Source organism: Podarcis pityusensis (assembly GCF_964106645.2).
Source record: "Podarcis pityusensis genome assembly, chromosome: 3".
Lineage (NCBI taxonomy): Eukaryota > Metazoa > Chordata > Lepidosauria > Squamata > Lacertidae > Podarcis > Podarcis pityusensis.
The window spans coordinates 100,747,455-100,761,527 of record NC_138026.1 but is presented as its reverse complement, the minus strand read 5'-3'; the positions used below and the strand labels follow the sequence as shown (position 1 = coordinate 100,761,527).

Here is a 14,073-nt window from a genome sequence, read left to right as displayed (position 1 = left end):
AACTGATTTACACCAGTACTTCCGAGGAACACTGATTTAGTCATCAAGAGACCAAACAAGTGACGTTAAATGTGCCTTTTCAGTTAACATTAAACATAAATAAAAATAGATATCTATATAACTTATTCAAAGTGTTGGTGCTGACAGCCCTAAACAGCCTCTCAACCCCATCGTTCTGTCCAGACATTGAGGTTCAGCTCTGAGGGCCTTCTGGTGGTTCCCTCACTGCAAGAAATGAGGTTACAGGGAACCAGGCAGAGGGCCTTCTCAGTGGTGAGTCTCTCCATGTGGAACGTCCTCCAATCAGATGTCAAGAAGATAAATAACTATACAACTTTTAGAAGACATCTGAAGGCAGCCCTGTTTAGGGAAGTTTTTAATGTTTGATGTTTTATTATGATTTTATATTTGTTGGAAGCCACCCAGAGTGGTTGGGGAACCCCAGCCATATGGATGGGATACAAATAATAAAATTATTATTATTATTACTATATACCTCTATTAATCAAGTCTGATTTGAGGTGGTTTACAATGTCAGAAAAATCCCCCACCTGGTTGCATCGTCTATTGATGATATTGCTTTCCTCACAAAAGTGACCAAAATCAACTTACAAAAACAATAAATCATTAAAACCAAGTGCCCATAGTCTCCAGGAGCTGGGACAAGATGTGCAGAGCATTGCTGCAAAGACCAATGCCAGCAAGTTTAACCAATGGCATCTGCCCCTAACTTCTAAACAGGGATTAGGAGGAATGAGAAGAGAAAAATAAATGAGGAATCACAGCTGTCTGAAGTCCGGAAAAAGATTCCCATTAAGTTCGAGTGCAAGCCTCTGGCAAAAGGAAAATGCACTGTCTGTCCCAAGAGTGGTGTATGCTATGGATAAAAGCACAAAACTATTAGTGGGAGGATCAGAAGAGTACAGGAGCAAAGACCATTGAGGTGAAGAGAGAGAAATGTGTAGTTGTGATGTGTTACATTTTGTTTTTACATTCTGGTATACAAAGCCTTTGGCAAGGTTAATGCATCTTCTCACAATTTCTGTTAAATAATTTTACATTGACACAAATTTTTCTCATAGTAACACATTGCATTTTCTTGGTTTGTTGCCCAGGTTATAATTTTTGGACCAGGAACAACCAAAGAGGGAGGAAAGAATGCAGATATATGGCTATGGCAGCTGGTATGTGATGCTAGTTCAATTTCGCACTAACTATATAGGTAGGGTAAAAAGGTAAATGACCTCTGGAAGGTTAAGTTCAGTCAAAGGCGACTATGGGGTGCAGTGCTGATCTCACTTCAGGCAGAGGGAGCCGGTGTTTCCACACTGGCAATACCGTATTTTTCACTCTATAAGACACACTTTTTCCCCTCCAAAAATTAAGGGGAAATGTGTGTGCATCTTATGGAGCGAATGCAGGCTCCATGGCTTTGCGTTGATTTTGCTGAAGCCTGGAGAGCAAGAGCGCACTGACCCCTCTCACTCTCCAGGCTTCAGGGATAGCTGCCCAAAGCCTCCGGAGTGCAGCAGGAGCTCCCACTGTGCTCCAGAGGCTTCACGTATCCTGGCTTCAGGGATAGCCGCAGCGGGAGGAGAAATGGAAGGGGCCCCGCTTCTCTTGCCACTTTGCTGAAGGGCGCTGCGCAGAGAGGGAGAGAATTGTTTTTCTTGTTCTCCCCCTCTAAAACTAGGTGCATCTTATGGTCGGGTGCGTCCTATAGAGTGAAAAATACGGTAATTCTTCCGTCGAACAAGCAATGGAAATAAATGAGGTGTGTGCATTGATCATAAGTGGCTCAACAGGTATGATAGAACTGCTATGGCAGCTTCTGGGGTAGCCAGTTGCTTATCTGAAGGGAGAGCAGTAAGGTGACATAGAGGCTGGCAAAGCCAATTCAGTGTTTGGCCATGTCTCCCCCACCCCTACCCCACAGCCTTGTCCCTTTTCCTCCTAGCAAGCAATAACAACACACTTGTCAGAAAGCTAGTGAAGCCTCCATGGGCAGAGGATCCAGCTGAGAGTTCGAGTTTGGCTCCGGAGAAAAGTATTTCACTCCAGGGGTTACAGATGACACTGGGACACCCTTGTCATTGCTGCAGTTGGACTGAGGCAGTGGGGTTCACTCATGGGTTCCTCAGCAGTCTCTGAACCCAGTCTATTGTTGATGCTGGCTATGCTTCAGTTTAAGAATATAAGATGATTATTGCTGGATCCGGTCAAAAGTCCATTTAGCCCAGCACTCTGTTCTCACAGAGGCCAACCAGATGTCCCATTGGCAGCCCACAAGCACAACCTGAGTGTAAAAGCATTATCCCTACTTGCCCATTAGAAATAGTTCTGTTCATGCAAGACCTCCATTAGTCCTCACAGGAATGAAATGGCTCACAGAGCAACATTCTTACAAGACATATATGAACCCTTTTTAGTAGTGTATTCATGATTTTCCTTGTAGTAATGTCAGTCTAGTCCCTGTTGGCTTGGTGAGCAACTTTTCAGGTCCTGGAAAGTATTTCAAGGATCTGATGAGAAGACTGAAAAACACTTCAAACAACCAAGTGCCGTATTTTCAGGTTGACATATCTATCAGCACACTGCTAGCTTAGTTGATTAACAATGCCACAGAAGTGGGTCTCCTCAAGACAGCTTCATTATGTGGAGCTGTGGGCTGCAAACTCAGTCTGATTGCTGCTCCTCACAGTGCATCTGTACTGGGTAGCAGGGGAGTTTTTCTGTTGGCTTTACTATGGAGGTTAAGCCTCACTCAGTTTGTTTGTTTGTTTGTTTGTTTGTTTCAAATCAAATACTTCCACAAATGAAAAGGTCAGCTATCACTACAGAATTCCAGGGAGAGGTGAATACTTTCCCCCAAAGTTCTATATCGACTCACATTACACTGGTCAACAACAAATTTGTTGTCTGCATTTTTTCAGTTGATTTAGGATGAATCTGATGCGCTGAATCCAAAAATCACATTGGTTTTGCTCAATCAGGTCAAGTTTTTGAGCTATGGCCACATGTCTTTTTTTACATTTTTGTTCACATGTACGCTTGTGTGGAACATTTTAGAAGTCAGTGGGGGTAAAATGCCATGTCGAATAATTGTTTTGATTGGAAATGATTATTTTAATGACAAGAAGTATTCAGGTCAGATAGTTCTGGGTGATTATGTCGAAAAGGGATCAGTTTGAAGTCATAAAACCTCTGTTTTTTTTGGAAGAGAAGGACTTGGTTTACTGTGCAGATATTGCGCAGCTTCTGCTCAAGCTTGGAGTGCCACAGTATGAACCCAAAGATTGGAGACTGTTCACTGACAGCAGCAAGCGATCACTGAAATGTGTTCTGCTACACAACGGCAACCAGTTTGCCTCTATACCCCTGGCTCACTCGAGTACACTGAAGGAGAACTATGAAGCGGTGAAGTATGTGCTGGAGAAAATTGGTTATGATCAGCATAAGTGGTTTATTTGTGTTGACCTGAAGATGGTGAATTTTTTGTTGGGACAACAGTCTGGCTTCACCAAGTACACATGTTTTCTGTGCATGTGGGATAGTAGGGACCGTGCTCAGCATTACACAAAGAAGGACTGGCCTGTGCGGGAGGAATTGGTGCCTTGCAAATAAAGGAACGTCATCAACGACCCTCTGGTGGACAGAGACAGAATACTCTTCCCACCGCTGCACATCAAGCTCGGCTTAATCAAGCAGTTCACCAAGGCTCTGGACAAGGATGGTGACTGTTTCACTTACTTGTGCCAGGCTTTTCCAGGATTGACCATGGAGAAGTTGAAAGCTGGCATCTTTGACGGTCCTCAGATCTGTCAGCTCATCAGAGATCCAGAGTTCAGAAACTCAATGAACGAAGTGGAACTGGAAGCATGGAAGGCATTTGTTCTGGTAGTGAAGAACTTTCTTGGCAACAATAAGGCCAGAAACTACACAGAACTTGTCAACAACATGCTGACTGCTTTCAGAAAACTGGGCTGCAACATGAGCGTCAAGATGCACTACCTATTTTCACATATGGACCGGTTTCCTGAGAACCTGAGTTCAATGAGTGACGAGCTGAGGGAGAGATTCCATCAGGACATGAAAGATATGGAGACCAGGTATCAGGGTTGCTGGGACGCAGTCATGATGGCTGACTACTGTCGGACTCTGAAGAGAGACCTCCCTTCCGCTGAGCATTCCAGGAGTTCCAAGAAACGGAAGTTCAAGCCCTGAAGTTTGAAAAATGGTGAAGCAACATGCAATTTACGTGTACTTACCTTTATCAATGCCCACCATTCAGTTTACAGTAAACCTGACCTGATGGAGAGAAACGGATGCCATTTCCTGATTCAGCAGTACAAAAATACCCTAAATCAGTTGTAGAAATCTAGACAACATTCAAAAAGTAAAAAATTGTTGCCCAGTGATTAGTCTCAATTCCCCCACCCCCTGCAAGTAATGAGCCCTAAACTGATCAAAACAAAGGAGAACCTTTTCACTGCATACTAGGTTTGCACAACTTGTGATGCACTAAATCAGTTTTTCTCAACCAACGGGGACATACGAAGAACTTGGTGTGGAGTGTGTGTGAGAGTGGGGGGGGGGGTTGTTTTGTTTTTTGTTTTGGTAATGTACAATATAAGTAAACAAATTTAAAGCTATGAAATTTCAATCCATGTGAAAAATTCAAATTAAATAATTACGTGAACTGGAATTGAAGGGGGTGTGGCATCTTTTTTATGTCAGCTAAAAGGTGACATGGATTGAAAAAAAAGTTGAGAAACAGTGTAATAAATGAAACATCTCCCACCAGCAGCCAAATCTAGGTTCAGGTGCCAGTAAGAGGAAAACCAAGAATGTCTATCAAGCCTGTGGCATATAGTTGTTAGTGACTGGTTTGGGTCACAAGCCCTGCCATTACAGAATTAATTGATTTGTTTATTTCCCAGCTCACTAGATTACTGATGATTTGGTTAGACTGACTGATTAGTTCATTGAGATATACTTCCTAGTTTGTGGCTGCTAATGACAGTCCAGGAAGAATTAAAAGCCTGTCTTTTGTTCCTGCCTTTTCAGGAAGGAACATCTGTTGTTACTGCTGACAGTAATACCCTGTTTCTAGCAAATGGAGACAGCCTTCTCATCCCAGAACAGATTGCGTAAGTATACAACAGTATGTGAGGTTGGCCACCTTTTGCAAATGGCCACCTCCTCTCACTCAGGTATTGGTGCATCACTGCTCCTTCTGCTTTCTATTCATGGAAAATTCATTTAGTTTCTACACCAGGGGTAGCCATAATTTATCTTTATTTGCTGAACTACAGCTCCCATCATTCTTAACCATGATGACTGAGGCTGGTGGGCAATGTTCAACACCATCTGAAGGTCACCATATTGGCTACCCCTGTTTGTGTGTAGTGGCACCAGTATTCGGTAACACTGTTCCTACTGAAATCAGACAGGTGCTGCCATTTTGATATTTTTGATACCAAAAGATATTTTGTTTCACCAGGCCTTCCCAGAGAATTTATTTGTTTCACTGTTGGCTATTTCCCCTATACAGTCGTACCTTGGAAGTCGAACTGAATCTGTTCCGAAAGTCCATTTGACTTCCAAAACGTTTGGAAACCAAGGCGCTGCTTCCAATTGACTTCAGGAAGCTCCTGCAGTCAATCAGAAGCCGCAGAACCCATGCTGGATGTTTGGGTTCCAAAGAACATTTCTAAACTGGAACACTCACTTCCGGGTTTGCGGAGTTTGGGAGCCAAAACGTTCGAGTTGCAAGGCATTCAACTTCTGAGGTACGACTGTATTTTAAAGATTTAATTATACATCATGGTATTATTATTATTATTATTATTATTATTATTGAATTGGTGGTCCTAAGATCTATGGGTATAGGGTGGTATGCAAATTTAATAAATAAATAAAATAAAATAAAAATATTTGCAATTTATTTATTTATTTATTAAAATGATTGCTTAATGGGACATTCTTCAGAGTGACGATAGCCAAGTCCGCTCACCCTCTCGATGCGGCAGCGTTGCGGGATGGCAAAGGCTCTTCTAAGACCTCGATGAGGGATTTGAGGATGGTGTCCTGTCCTGATAGGTGGCCTGGGCATAAGACCGGACCACCTATCAGGAGCCAGATCCTAGCCTGCACCAGGAATTGGTGAATGGGGGTGCAGGCTTGGACAATGGGCTGGGCTGGGGTGTTTGTGGAGCTGACAGAGCAAGAAAGCTTCCCTCAGGTCTGTGCCCAGGCCATTTAAACAGCCTCCACTTGGAGCCCTACCTTGCTTTTCTACGCCGGGTTCCTCTCATCGAGTTCGTTGTTGGAGCGTCAGATTGGCTGCCTTGCCTGCCCCAGTGGAGTTATGATAGCCAAATGTTTTGTGGGGGCCTTTGTTTTGCTTTTTCCAACTTTGTTCCACAAGTCAAATACAAAGCATGAGATTTTGGCTGCAATACACATTTACATCAGAGTAAACCTTACTGATATCAGTGGGGATTTCTTCTGAGTGATATAGGTTTGTGTTGTCTGTCTCAAACTAAGCATTACTGCGCTGCCATTCCGCTCCTGTTTTCTTGGAATGCTTTTTACCTTTAATCTACTGAACTAGAAAGGTGGCTGTCATGTACTGAGTTGAACAGGCTCCAAAAGGCAGCAGTCTGATTGGTCCTAGAACAATAGGGTCCAGAATGCAGCAGTCTGATTGGACCACAGGAGCCACCCAATCCAGCTCTAGGTGGAAGTGAATCCGCAACCTGATTGGCCTACAGGTGAATCCCAGAATTAGCCAATCATGTAGGGCCCATTGTGTAAATAATGTATATAAAGCAGACATTCTGGCGGAACTTCCATTCCTCCTCACCACTATGAGCTGAATAAAGAGCATGAAATCCACTCTCAACTCCGAGTATATTTCAGTGGCAGTGATATAGCACCGGAAAGGCAAGGAGGCTTAACTCTGTCCCATATTCAGGAGGACCACCAGCTTTCAGGTTCCTGCCCATGCCCTAATAATTTGTGACCCACACACCATAGATTGCTTTCCTATTTAGAATTAATGTGCTCCGTATGTTTTACAGTTGGTAGAGCCCGGCTGTATGATGGGGAATTGACACCTAGGGTCTCATTGCTATGAACTGCATTGAATCCCCCCCATATGTTTAATCTACTCAAATCCCTGGTGAGATGTTCATTCTCAGTCATGGCAGTCCAGTCTCATTATAACAATCTAATGCTTCCACTTATTTTGGCAACACTCTGTATAGCTGACTGCTCAATTAAGCAATGACATTTCCCCTAAACTACCATTTTACTTCTTTCCATTCTGCTAGTGACCAGTAATTAAATTCAGGAGCAGGAGGTGAAGTGAGAGGCAGAAAGGATTTGGTATTTGGTAAAAAGTGTTCCGCATCCTCAGAAATTCTTCTAGCATTGTCAACAAGCAATGAATAACAAAGGGAGAGTTTATTGTTATCGGGCAATGAATGCTTAGAGTCAATCTGAAAAGATTAACTGATACGGTTTAAAAACAGCAGGAACAGTGGAGGGGTGCATGTCTGCCATTCAGTCCCATTCTCTGTTTTGTTTTGAAGGTTCCAGTGGAAGAGAGCTGAAGGATCCATTGCTCTTTCCATTATTCAGGATCCTGCACGGAAAAGACCCTATACCTGAGTTGCTGGCAAGACTGATTAATAAAAGACTGATAAAATGTTTTATGTGAGCACTGCAATCGAAGAAGAAGAAGAAGAAGAAGAAGAAGAAGAAGAAGAAATTCATTAATCTTGAATCCACACATCTAAAACTATATGACACCACTTTAAACAGTCTTAGATTTCCCCAAATAATCCTAGGAATGGTAGTTTTTTAAAGTTGCCACAGCTCCCTAAGAAGAAGGATTGATTGTTAAACAACTCTGGAACTGTAGCTCTGGGAAGGAATAGGAGAGTTTATAAGCAACTCTTAGCACCCTTAATAAACTACAGGGCAACTGATATGACTTTTCATATGTGATGGACATGTGAGCTGCTACAACCATTCTGGGAAAGTGTATGTACAGAAATAAGCAAAATCACGGATCAGGACATATAATGTAATCCAAGCCTAGGCTTATTAACAGATATTCAACTCAATTTGTTATACAAGGAACTTATTGATTTTCTTTTGGTCGCTGCACAATTACTCATAGCAAAGTAATTGATCACCTACGCATCAGACAATGGGGGGGGGGGGGGAATGGACAATTGCTTTGTCCGAGAAACTAACGAAGAGAGTACATGTCTCAACAAGGCATCTGATCTGGATAATTTTGTTGAAATATGTTACCCCTTTATGAAATATTCACATGGACTTATGGGAAAATCTGACTCATTAGTCTTCTGTTCCAGGGAGAGGTGGTGGGAATGGGGAAAACCAATTGTTCTGTTAATGTTTATATTTTTGGAAAGCGATAACAATGGTGTTTTTTTTAAAAAAATGGAATAAAAATAAACAACAACTCCAAGATTTTAGGGGTCGGGGAAGCCATGGCTGCTTAAAGTGGTATCATAGTAATTTAAATGCATGGTGAGAATGTGGCCTAAGGGGGGAAAAAACATATTTCAGTGCTCCACTAGGAGTGACGTCTTGTAAAACGAATGCCTAGTTGTTATATATAACACAGTATCAGAACTCTTGAACAGACTTGCATCACCCACAACACCAGATTTAATTTTTAAAGTTGGCAGGCGTCAGTATATAGGTAAAGGTAAAGGTAAAGGTACCCCTGCCTGTATGGGCCAATCGTGTCCGACTCTAGGGTTGTGCGCTCATCTCACTTAAGAGGCCGGGAGCCAGCGCTGTCCGCAGACACTTCCGGGTCACATGGCCAGCGTGACGAAGCTGCTCTGGCGAACCGGCACCAGCGCAGCACACTGAAACGCCGTTTACCTTCCCGCTATAAAACGGTACCTATTTATCTACTTGCACTTAGGGGTGCTTTCGAACTGCTAGGTGGGCAGGAGCTGGGACCGAAAGGCGGGAGCTCACCCCGCTGCGGGGATTCGAACCGCCAACCATACGATCGGCAAGTCCTAGGCACTGAGGTTTTACCCACAGCGCCACCTGCGTCCCTTCAGTATATAGGTAGAAAAATTCAATTTTGGAATTCTTAGTGTTGAAAGGGATGGAGTGGGGTGAGGGGAAGGATCTGGACAGTCTGAGCCAGTGGTTCATAGATCCCACTCGAAAAAGCCAAAAGGAGCTGTGTAATAGGAAGCTGACTTGATGGCTTGAAACATGAGTTTTGATTAAAAAAAAAACAGGGAGTTGATGAAAGTTTTGAAAGCAGAGGAAATGAGAGCAAGTGATATATAGAGTCAGTGAATTCTTTTTGATTAACCAAGAACTCGACACATTGTGCATAACAACACTTGCTCACCATTCTCTTGAAACCCAAGCTCCTCATGTTTCAAGTGTTCCTAAATGATTGACTTTGCAGAATACAGTGAGCAAAAATCTCCCCTTTCATGCTGATTCGGCTGCTATCGTATATTGCAGCCAAAATAGTCCTGGCCATTTTGAACCCACTTAACCCCCCCTCTGTCTTGGACCATTACACCACAGCATATAGCATATTTGAAAGAAAGGAAAACACAAGAAGGGTTGACAAGCTGAGGGGGAACAGAATAAATGTTTATTATTTTAGGAAGGCAAAATCTTGAGGTGACTCTCAGCCTGTTTTATAAGTTTGCATTGCAGAAATCAGAATCATCGCAGCATTTGATTTCCCGACGGATACCATTTCGATTAGGACAAGGCACATCACACGTCACCATATTCTTCAATGCACAGTCGAGTATTTTATCTCTAAACACCCCATCTAGGACAATGTGTGAAGAGGAAGAAAGAGGAAAAGAGAAAAGAGTGAAGATATGTATCATTCTAACCCTCAGTTACCACAATGATTAACTGGAATTCACATAAAATATCGAAGGTGCTCTCCATTACAAAACCTGGTAATACTGATGGCTGAAAGAATAAAGAAACACAAGGGCTGAATCTAGACACACACACACACACACACATAAAAACATTTTAGGAAAACGTGTTGTAAACTTTATAATGGGAAATCACGTTGGAGAAAGATGGGACTCCACAGTGCCATCCAGTGTCACAGTGTTATAATGCATATAAAATGCTTTTTCTTTACTAATGCAGCTGAGTCCAACGTTTATTACTCTGGGGAAACAAAGCTATTCTGAATACAGGTACACATGTCTCTCTTCACCTTCTTCTACAGCCCCTAAATCTGCACTAGAATGTAGAGAGAAACCCACAAACAAGTTTAGGAGGCATATGGGAAGGAGTGAAGTGGAGTATTGTGTGGTACCCACATGCGTACTGTGGGATATTGCAGTGAAACATAAGTATGCATGGAGGGTTTGAGACCAGAGACCTGTGTTTTATAGAATTGGGTCATACACCCTCTTTTCTGGTGATGTAAGTATCTTATTTGTCCTTCTTTTAATTATTTCAATGTGCTGGGTGGTGGGTGACAAGAAATTTTCTGCACGTGGTACCACCTGACCTTGCTACGCCACTGAGTGATGGAGGAAATAAGACCTTCTCTTCCTTTCTACACTAACACTCTCTTCAACTATGCAACAGTCAGGAAAGAAATGTCTGAGCTTGTTGCATACAAGCTCAGACTGCATGCTTGAAGCTATGCTTCTGACAAAGGCATTTCCATAAATTATTCCCCATTGCTGTATCACTAAGCTGAAAGAAATGGAAAATAAGCAGAAGGGGAATGTGAACCATGGAGCCCAAACAAGGAACAACCTTTGCAGCTGTTTCTTACTTTCGAGGGTGGTGATGCCAACACAGGTTCCTCCATCATCAACTTCACATGTTTGGTGGTTGCATGGTACTCCTGGTATCATAATTAGGCATTTTGCACAGAGGCGAGCATCTGCTCCAAAAGACAAAACCAAAATGTTGTGAATAATGGAGGGTTGCTTTGATTGATGGATTATATTTCTATGCTGTTTTTCATTCAAAGGAACCCCAAAGTGTCTTAGAAACAATGAAAGACAATAGGGTAATAGAGCATCAGAAATACATCACAAATCATAAGACAGAATACAGCAGAAATCATACAGAATTTACAAGAACAAGATTTTTAAAAAGTAATAGCCAAATGGCGATGGAATTTCCCTAAGCCACTGTAAAATATTAAATGGAGAAATGGAGAAAGAGACAGCCCCCAGACCACTTCTGAAGGACTTCATGCTTGTAAAGCTGGGTGGATTTTTCATGGCTTGTTCTTTAAAGAATTGACCCCAAATGTGATTAAAAGGAGTTGGCACAGGATGGGAAAACATTGAGCCATCAACCCTTAGCTCTGAGATGAACCTATAGTTTGCCCTCATCTTTTTTTTTTTTTAAATTAGTTTTTATTAAAGATTTCTGGTGCTACAGAAGGCTTGCCCACATCTTGAGTTTTATTTTCTGTTTGCAAAGTATCTCTACCCGGTAAAGGAGTCAGTTTCCCTGCTTGAATATTAGGGAGAGTTGCTTAAATAGATAAAATGTTGAACACATTCTAACAGGCTGCAGTAAAGAAAGAGATGTGAAGCAGGGCCACTCCATCATTGATTGCAGGGAGTTGGACTAGATGACTCTTGGGTCCCTTCCAACCCTAAGATTCTATGACTCTCTGATCAGCTTCACTGCAACAACAGCTGCCCTTGGCTCACCCTCTCCCTCAATTGCCCCCTAGCAACAGTCTTTCCATTAAGGTGCAACAGAGGGAGAGAACAGAAGAATTTCCATTTAACTGCCTCAATTCAGATTCTATGGACAGAGCATAAATTTGGTTTGGTTCATACTTCTGCCTGCCAACCTGCACTTAACCTGCCTCCCTTGGCTGACAGTGCTTTTCCCAGCTCTTTGCAAAAAGAACATACCTCCAGGTGTAAGGAACAGGAAAACACAGATTGCAAGAAGTACTTGACTTGGGAAGGACATCTTGGTATCAAAAGGTGTGTTCTCCAGCAGAGCCCCAAATCACAGAGGACTAGATGTGGACCTTCACTAGATTCCTCCAGGGTGGAGAAGCTTCTTCCTTTGATCCTTTTAACAACAGCCTAGAGATCATGGTGTCCTCAGAAAGGAAGTATAAAGATAAATGAGTGGGCCATAACATCATGAACTGGCCACTCATCACAGAACAAAAATCCCAATTTAAGTGAGAACTTGAAGTGTGGGTGGAACAGATTCTTTGATGTCAGGGCTTCAATGGCCTCTGCAAGTCTCCACTGGCACACCTGCCACTTTTAGGACCAAATAAATGCATGGCAAATTCATAAATATCATCAATGCTTGCCCAACAATAAATGGACAATGGTTTTAATGTTTAATTCAACTTTTAGGTGTTGAATGGTCTCTTTAAATTTGAAGGTTCATTATTGTTCCACAAGATGTGTATGTCTTTAAGAGCCAGAGCAAACAACGTGACCTAGCTTTACAGCCGTGAAACAGTATAGCAGGTGCTGCTAAGTTGTGTTAATTAAGCTGTGTCAGCAATTGGGTATAGTATATAAAGAGCAGCACCTAGCTCTCTCAGTACACTGGTGGTTGGGTTGGTGGATGGGTCATGTTTACTGATATATTAAGTGTGAAAGGAGTTTTTGTTTTTGTTATTAAAGCCTAGCTAAAGTTATTTTGTGTTCCTTGTAATGTGTGGTCTCCCCAGCAAGCTCTCTTTTTGGCCAGAAACTGAAATGAAACAGTCATCAGCCTATGACCTTGTGATTTTTACATTTCATCATTTGCCTGTTATGTATGTGCTTTCTTGGCCAGCGGATGCATTTGCTCTGGTACACTTCCCACAGTGTACTGAAATTATAGGAAGGCAGGCAGGAGTTGGGACATTGCTATCTGAGTTCCGCCAGATGGAACTATACTGTGTACCTTAAGTACAATGTGCAATTGCATTCTCTCTTTATGGGTTTCTTGTGTGTCCTGAATGCATTTCTAATGTGCAGGAGCTCTGTGTACCAATTTGTCAGGAACACTTTCTCTGGCAATCACGCTTTGAGAGCTGCTTCCGATTACCAGTTGCTGAAAATAACCAGAGGGGAGAAGACCCTTGCGCTTGGGTCCTTCAAGCCAGTTTCCCACAGGCCTCTGGCTGACTCTTATGAGAACAGAATGCTGGAGTGAATTGGTCATTGGCCTGATCCAGCAGGCTCTTCTCATCTTCTTAATTTTGCACTCAAAACCAAATTCTGAAATTCTAAATAAAGTATTACTAGATAATCTGGACATTGCCATTAACATTACATGTCACATTTCATGTTCATTGAATGAAAGCTGAAAAAAGGTGATCCTGTATGGGTCTACTCAGAAGTGAAATCTACTTAGTTAAATGGCGCTTACTCCTTGGTAAGTGGGTGTAGGTTTACTGACTGAGTGGATAAAGTCTCTTCAATACACTGGAACATCATGTTACGGACGGAATCCATTCCGGAGGCCCGTCCATAACATGGAATTGATGAAAGCCAAAGCGCTGCGCCTGCGCATGTGCACGGTGTGATTTAGTGCTTCTGCGCGTGCACCAGTCGCAAAATCCAGAAGTAACCCTTTCCAGTACTTCCGGGTTGCTGCGGGACACAACACGAAAACACTTAACCTGAAGCGGACGCAACAGGAGGTGTGACTATACAAAATAAAACAAAGGATGTTGAAAGGAAGTCCTATAACACTTTCTTGTTCTTTGGGTGTGGGGGAATGCATTTAGTCTTTCAGGAACGTCAAGACTCTGCTTCTTATTTACACATCTTGGCTATCAAAATCTTCTATAAGTGTGCCAGTGGAGACTTGCAGAGGCCATTGAAGCCCTGACATTGAAGCTGAGATACACATTTTTGTACGCATCATTTGGTTGGGGAACTGCATCGTAAAATGTAGAGAAGTGCCAGTCTTGAAGATTTGCATGTTGTTTCAGGAACTTCCGATTGGGTAGGTTTGCATTGCAAGTCCTCACTAAACTGAATTTCTTCTCCATCTCTACCTATAAGACACCAC

At 42.5% G+C, this 14,073-nt stretch overlaps 3 protein-coding genes across 9 annotated transcripts in view; 1 reads left to right on the top strand and 2 right to left on the bottom strand.

The window, feature by feature from the left end:
* LOC308472913 (uncharacterized protein) overlaps positions 1-14,073 on the bottom strand; it is a 445,281-nt gene that overhangs the window by 319,888 nt on the left and 111,320 nt on the right. The gene's annotated exons all lie outside the window — the stretch shown is intronic.
* HAAO (3-hydroxyanthranilate 3,4-dioxygenase) overlaps positions 1-14,073 on the top strand; it is a 44,772-nt gene that overhangs the window by 12,902 nt on the left and 17,797 nt on the right. For 3 of the 7 annotated variants that reach the window (XM_080998190.1, XM_080998184.1, XM_080998187.1), the window contains 2 exons: positions 1,116-1,184; positions 5,068-5,150. In XM_080998190.1, the coding sequence (XP_080854316.1) occupies positions 1,116-1,184; positions 5,068-5,150 (152 nt within the window). Of the gene's footprint in view, positions 1-1,115; positions 1,185-5,067; positions 5,151-7,598; positions 8,637-14,073 lie in introns of those variants that run through there. The other 4 variants (XM_080998185.1, XM_080998188.1, XM_080998186.1 and 1 more) reach the window with 3 other exon arrangements.
* Positions 9,655-12,150, bottom strand: LOC308472940 (uncharacterized protein). The gene is made up of 3 exons (XM_080998236.1): positions 11,952-12,150; positions 10,844-10,954; positions 9,655-9,862 (listed from the first exon to the last, which is right to left on the bottom strand). Exons 1-3 carry the CDS (start codon positions 12,010-12,012, stop codon positions 9,723-9,725), a joined length of 312 nt encoding a protein of 103 aa, XP_080854362.1. The 5' UTR covers positions 12,013-12,150; the 3' UTR covers positions 9,655-9,722.

Coding starts and splice junctions, on each gene's coding strand:
- LOC308472940 (XM_080998236.1), bottom strand. CDS start 12,012: ATGTCCTTCCCAAGTCAAGTACTTCTTGCAATCTGTGTTTTCCTGTTC. Junction 10,955..11,951: donor CCTGTTCCTTACACCTGGAG/GTATGTTCTTTT, acceptor CTTTTGGAGCAG/ATGCTCGCCTCTGTGCAAAA. Junction 9,863..10,843: donor TGGCATCACCACCCTCGAAA/GTAAGAAACAGC, acceptor ACATTGTCCTAG/ATGGGGTGTTTAGAGATAAA.